The sequence below is a fragment of the Phalaenopsis equestris genome, unplaced genomic scaffold (genome assembly GCF_001263595.1).
Source record: "Phalaenopsis equestris unplaced genomic scaffold, ASM126359v1 Scaffold000902, whole genome shotgun sequence".
Taxonomy (NCBI): Eukaryota; Viridiplantae; Streptophyta; class Magnoliopsida; order Asparagales; family Orchidaceae; genus Phalaenopsis; species Phalaenopsis equestris.
The window spans coordinates 80,678-87,751 of NW_018165341.1; the positions used below are offsets into that span (position 1 = coordinate 80,678).

At 34.7% G+C, this 7,074-nt stretch overlaps 1 protein-coding gene across 1 annotated transcript in view; it reads left to right on the forward strand.

The window, feature by feature from the left end:
* Nucleotides 1–401: 401 nt before the first annotated feature.
* Nucleotides 402–7,074, forward strand: part of LOC110032265 (rhomboid-like protein 11, chloroplastic) — a gene marked incomplete at its 3' end in the record, with an annotated part of 37,106 nt that continues 30,433 nt past the window's right edge. Inside the window, exon 1 of the mRNA XM_020735838.1 lies at nt 402–630. Coding sequence (XP_020591497.1) covers nt 414–630 — 217 coding nt within the window. The remainder of the gene's footprint in view (nt 631–7,074) is intronic.

Here is a 7,074-nt window from a genome sequence, read left to right on the forward strand (position 1 = left end):
TCATTAAGGTGTGAGAACTGTATGGTATCTTTTAGAACTGATATGTGATTATCGTATGTTTCTGCACAATATTTTTTTTTCTATCAATAAGCTATTCTGAATAAGCTGACCCAAACAGTTTTATCAGACAGGGGCAGAAATGTCTTTTAACTATCAATAAGCTAGTCTAAATAAGCTGCCCCACACAACAAGCCAGATTATTCTGATAATCTGTAAATTATCAGATTATCAGAATAATCTGCTTATCAACAGATTATAAATAATCCACAGCTGTGTCAAACAGAATCTAAAGCCCTAATTTGAACCCAATGGAAATTGACCGCCGGGAGGCCCGAGAGATTTTCAATTTTTCACAAAATTTCAATGTGTAGTGATTGTCGACACTCGATAACAAATCGACTTCCAGCGCGGCGATGGGGCTATCGAAATGCCTAACGCCGGTGAGCCCATCTGCCCGAGTGGGATTTGTCGGCTCCCAATCCGCAGAATGGCAGCACTGCATAACGGCGTCAAGCTTAGTCAGCAGCGACGCCACCTTTTTTTTCCGCCACCCTAGAATCCCGCGCCTGAAGATTTCTCTTCTCCAGAATCGACCAAACAGGCATCTCCTTTTCCGAATGAAAGGATCAGGTGTTATCTCTTCTATTCCTACCTCGCTCTCATTGATATTAATGTGTAGTTTATTTGATCTCTCCTGCTTCTATTCGCGGTATCAAAACATGTCTCTTTATTGATTATTCCTGTTTTTTATAATATTTATCGTCCTAATGGTTTGTTAAATGCTAGCTGCGGCAAGGAAGCGACAGAGGCCAACAAACCATAGCTTCTGAAATGTTAGCACCTTTGAATAAGATTTCTCACCGGATTTATGAAATCTAGACAAACGCAAAATTGCTAGTGTTCTGCAGTTTTAAGGGCCGAAATTTTTGCTCTGATTTTGCCTTAATCTAGATTTACTAAATTCACAGGGAGGTGAATTTAACGGATTTATGATTTCTGGGTTTACTAAATTCTACTAATGCTAAATCCCAGCCAAACACCCCCCAAATGGAGATGCCACTATGATGGTTCTCTGCAGTCCTATTAGATGTATTGCTTTTTTTATCGACTTCAAAAGTACTTATTACTAGATTTGCTAGGACCTTGAAGCTTTTGAAGAACTCTTAGTCTTTTTGAACATGAGACGATGCATTCTAAGGGACTTTAAAGCCCCCCTGATATAAATCATGGTTTTAATAATGTTTGATAAAAATCAACTCAAAATTAGGATTTATTGTGCAAGACTTGTGGAGGAGTTGATAGAGAATCTTCTCTCTAACTCGAATACTCATGTTCAGAGTACAATCTAACCATTAATTTTTAACATAGTTGTCATAAGAGCTCAACTTCCAAAATAAAATACTAGGATTTCTTTGTAGTTAATTGTAGTTCATGGGGTTGTCTGGTAGTGGGGTTTTTGCTGGCTTTGCGTTGGATTTATCATAAATCTTGACAAACACCAAATATGATTGCATAAGCATTACGTCTGCCTAAACCCATTTTCATTATGTTTCACCTTAAATTTGGGATTTACCAGTTTCCTTTTTTGCTACAAGAAGGATTTAACTTACACTACTGGAATTTAACTTATTTTCGATCGTTATATACCATTCAAAAATTATTAAAAAAATTGTTGGTTAATAAAGATTTGATGACTTCAATGGTTTATAGGGCGTAACTAATTCTCTTGTTGGTAAACTCGTACCTTACGGGCTTTCCGATGGATTTTATCAGTTGGTGGCTTATTGAGGGGTAGTATTCGTATGTTTATGCTAAAACGAAATCATTGATAAGTCATCGGTTGACCGTCAGATATACAAACAATGGTCTTAATCCGTCGGTTAATATCGAAAACATACCCGTTGGTTATCTCTTGGTTGATTGTCGGTAATGCATCAATGGTCAGAGGTATTCGGTTAATTCCAAAATGAAAATTTTATCGATGGCTCTCGGGTTAGTTCGTAGGTTGAGTGACCAACATAATGTATCATTGTTTTATCGATAGACTGTTGAGACGTCGAGAGATTTTCGGTTAGCCGCCGATTTATGTATTGACAGTCTATAACCGTCAGATCGTATGAGAAAAGAGCGGGAAACCATTAGATAACCGTCAGAAAGCCGTCGAAAAATTGTAGCTTAAAAAATAATCTTTTTCATTTCATTACAATTTAGACACTTGCAATCGTAACACATATATAAATTCAATTATATATTGCACACTATAATTTACCAATCCAAGCATTTATTAGACTAAAATCATTTTAATGAATGCACAAATTAAACACAAATAAATGCAACACATTGAACCAAACCATTATAGTATTTGTACATGAAAATAACATATTCAAAATGTCTCTTAAAATAAATAGATATAAAAACTGTCCTAATCTTTCTCTGTGCCCTCATCGTCCTCCTCAATATCCACCTCTGGCAGATGCTTTCCTCTCATGCTGTTCAAACTTTATCTGATTGAGCCGAGCAACAACTTTGGTCTCAATATTTGTAGTGAATGTGACAATCTGCCTACGGACTTCTTCTGAGTGGTAGAAGTATATGCCCTGAATACACTAGAGCAGTGATGAGTGTCGTTGGTCTGTGCCTGAGAACCCAATCCACAGACCCGCCCATTCTTCTTCTCCAACAGTCTCTCTTCACAGCTCATAGTGAACAGATCATGACCTGGGATCGTAAGTCCTCATGTGTGCTAAATCTGGCTCTCCTTCAACTATTGGAAAGTTTCCTACAAAAAATTTATAAAAGAAAATTAGATGAAAATTAAATTCAACAATTCTTTGAATTGTATAACAGTTAATCTTATGACTAATATGAGTCACTTGAGATTTGCTCTCATTCCAAGTGTGATTCGATTGCCGCTTATGGGTATGTGCATGTAACTCGACAATGATGGACTCTCGTACCAACTTTAAAGTCCGTTAAGCTCAAAAAATAGTTAATTTATATTTAATTTACTGTAATATTTAATGCACAAATTAAGTCTTACTTTGTACTCGGTTTGTTTGAGCACTCCACCAGTTTGCTTGAAGTCCCCCATGGCTCCACAGTCAAAGCATCGATTATATTTGGCCTGCTGACTTCTTTTCTGGTAATCTGGGGGATCCACAGGCCCCAAGCAATGCGTTGAACACATCTTTCTCGAGCCACACAGGGCATTGACACATCTTCCGTACCTCCCTGAACACGTTGCGAAGATGGTCACTCCCTTTGTGCTCGAAGCTCTTAATGTGTGTGCTAGAATAATTGTGTTTACAAAATGAATTTAAATATGTTGTTTGATAAAACTATATGTAGCTTATATTTAATGCGTTGGATATATATCCCAAACTCTATCGGGATCTTCTTTCAGGATAGGTATGGAGCGTTGTACTTTATCTGTATGATATCTCTAATAGCATGAATAGCTTGTGTAGAGGAATGAAATATGAAAATAAGATATAATTATTTGTATATTAAATTAAAAAAATATAAAACACTATTATCATTATCTAAAAAAAATTACATCTGCCCCATAAACTCAAGCTTAAAAGTGATATTCGTGCTGTCTGGCGTATCTCAATCGAAAGTAACAATATGAACCTCCACCTAAGTAGACGGAGTTGGAGTCGTAGGTGGTGGTGGTGCTAGTATGATGGGAGGATAGGGGCTGTAAGTCCGGGTGTGTGGTGGTGTTAGCGTAAGGGTGGAGGCCTGCGGGAACGTCTCAACAACAATATTGGTTGTGGTGGAGAGAGACAAAGAATTATTTGTACGCACAGTATTGTGGCTTTGTCGTCCTCCTTTAGTACTAACACCAAACATGTCCTCTCATGTGGAGGGAGATCATCCCTACCTTCAAAAGCCATCTGTAACATGAAAAGAGAAAGTAATTAATACAAAACTTTAAATAAAAGTATGATCATAATATTATGTGCATTCTACCATTTATTGGTACTAATAACAAAAATCTAAATAATAAACAAAAGACGAAACTTTATAGTGTGATCTACAAATTGCTACAACTGAAAGTATAAGTAAAAAATTAGATGAAAGTACAAAGAAAATATAAAACGTAATATACAAACTAGAAACTGAAAATAAAAATCTTCACAGTAAAGAAAAGATGAAATTATAAAGTGCAATCTACAAACTACTACAATTGAAAATATAAGTAAAAATATTAGAAGAAAATACAAACTGAATGTAAAGTGCAATCTATAAGCTAATGGAATTGAAAAAAAAATACACATTAAATAAAAAATAAAACTATAAATTGCAATCTACAAACTACCACAACTGAAAATATAAGTAAAAATATTATAGAAAGTATGGAAAAAATGTAAAGTGCAATCTATCAAATTTTTATTGTGTTAGAAGAATTTCAATAACTTACACATTTTAATCAGCTTTATCTGATGAGTGACTAAATAATGTACTAAAATTATTTCATCTAAAGGATCGTCGAAGTCATGCTCTTCGAGATTAATTTTTTCTTGTTCGGCATTAACATCTTTTAAGTTTATCTCTTCATTGGTAGAATCAAGTGAAATGCATAAATCTGTCATTTCTATTTTTTGATGAGCAGGTTGAATAACATTTTAAATTTCTTATTTTTGGTTTACTTGTTATGACTACTCCCTAGTCAACTTTATCTCTTATTTTATCGAGATATTGAAGAAAATATACTTTATTCACATGTCTTGATAAAATGAAATGATTAAATTTAACATATTTTTTTTTCACTTTAATTTCTACGATATTATACGGTTTGTTTGCCATTATTCCATAATTAGGAATATGATCAAACCAGTCATAGTTAAATATGAATAAACTTCTTTCAGTGGAGTCAAGATATTCTAATTGAACAACTTCTTTGACCATCTTGTAATAATCCATTTTCTCATGTCATTTATTGTTTGCTTTAACACATACACCAGAATTACTTATTTTTTTTCTTTTGGTCAGGATCTTGTATTAAACCTTTAGCCGTTCAGATCATAAATTTGTTAAATATTCATGATGCACATGAGTTCTAAAACAAGATTTATTAAGTTTGATATATTACTCTATTGTTTCAATCATGAATCTATGAATTAATAAAAAAATATTTTTTATTGTTTCATTCAAAACATCTAAAATTGACTTGTCAGTTGAGTATAACTTGTGTACATTGTAAATTGTTGTGGAAAATCATTCTCTATCTCCTAACTTGTATCTTTTTTCATGAGAATTTAACGAATCTATAAATAAAGTGTTCATACATTAAAAATTTCATGAATTAAGTGACATTTATATTTTACTGAAAATTGGTGAACGGTTCTAATAAAAAATATTTTACTCAATATAAGGTTGAATTTTATCGCGATTGAGAAGAACAGAAAGAGTCGCTGTTCAAAGTTTCAGATCATTAAGATAATGTGATGTGCACTTCTCTGATATTTTTGAACTGACTTTTTGGTGGGTTTTTATTGCCCAAAATAGTAGGAGCAGAAAATTGTAATATTCTACAATAGATATGTCTCGCATGTTAAACCTTCTGGTCTAATTTTATGCTTCACAGTTATCTTTAATTTAATAAAATATATATAATTAATATGTTATTTAACACACATTGACAACCTTTTTAAACAAATAACAAAATAGTGCATGAGTTATTCTCTCTCAAATGGATATATCCAACGACACTGTATTGGATCGCCAATTATTACGTCATATGGTAGATGTACCGACATATGCTCCATGATGTAAAAAAAATAAGTGAGAATATCCTTTCTAGCTTGCACAGTATTATTGGAATGCTTGTTTTAACTTTCGTATGCCATAAAGTTTTAAACGAGTTGCACATAAATGCCTCAAAAACATACTGATTTCAATTAATAAATTTAGTATTTCACTCAACAAACAATAAATCTAGTTTATATCAAATTTTGCAAGAATATATGACAGTCATGACTTTTCTTTTTAAATATCTTTCCTTCTCACAAATCAACATAATGACTCAAATTTGAAGCATATATGCTAGTAAATTTTAATAATTAGAGTCACTCGTAAGTTGTTATTCGACGAACCAGAATAATGTAATACTTTGCTTTAAGCTTTATAAGTTTACTAGCAAAAATTTCTTGGTTCTCTAACTCTCCTTTTTTATAAATTTCTTTTAATTCTAATTTGACATTCACTTTATCTTTAATTTTGTCCTTAGCATTCATCACATTGTTAAAACCATTATTAATAATTTTTTTAACTATGCGTTGCTGACCTCATTTTTAGTGAGATCTAGTCTTTCTCTTAGGATTTAGGATCTAGCCTTAGGGGTCTCCCCTTGACTATCTTAGAACCTTAGAAATGGAACCTGCCTTGTTCTAGAAATTCAACCCGCTTCTGTACTCTTTTGTGGTTCCAAGTGTGTGGTGTCAACTTCTAGCACTTAGAAGGATGAAACCAACATGAGTAAACCCAAAAGCAATTCCTATAGGACCTTTCTAGGCCTTAGGGTGGCCTTCTGCACAATTCGCACTCTCGCGCGCACGAAACTTTGCAATTTGGAAGGTCGACACGTCCGATCGCCACGATTCATATCGCTTGCACTGTTATTTGTCGAGGGCTCGAGTAAACCTTTTGAGACGATCGATCGCGGATCGAAATTATGTGAAATTTGAATTTCGACGCGTTTTTGACCCGATTGTCGACGACGTCGTCTGAGCGACCCCGGATGACAAAACAGACTGCACCGGCGCGTCGGGAACGTCAATTTTGCCCAGTGAGGACACCCATTTTTGTTACGTCGCCGCGCGTGAGTAAATCGGGTTTTATCTAATATATATATATATATATATATTAACTCCTTTTTACCCCTTCCCCCTTTCCTCTTTAATCCCTAACTCCCCTAACGCACGCACTCGAGCTCTGTTTCCTTCCCCTCTCCCGTTCGCGTGTCTGGCTCTTTCCATTTCTCGGTCTCGAGCCGAGCGAGCTCCTCCTCCACGCGAGAGAAAGTTGACTTCTTATTCGTCCTTGCCCGACACTCTCTGCCCGCGACCT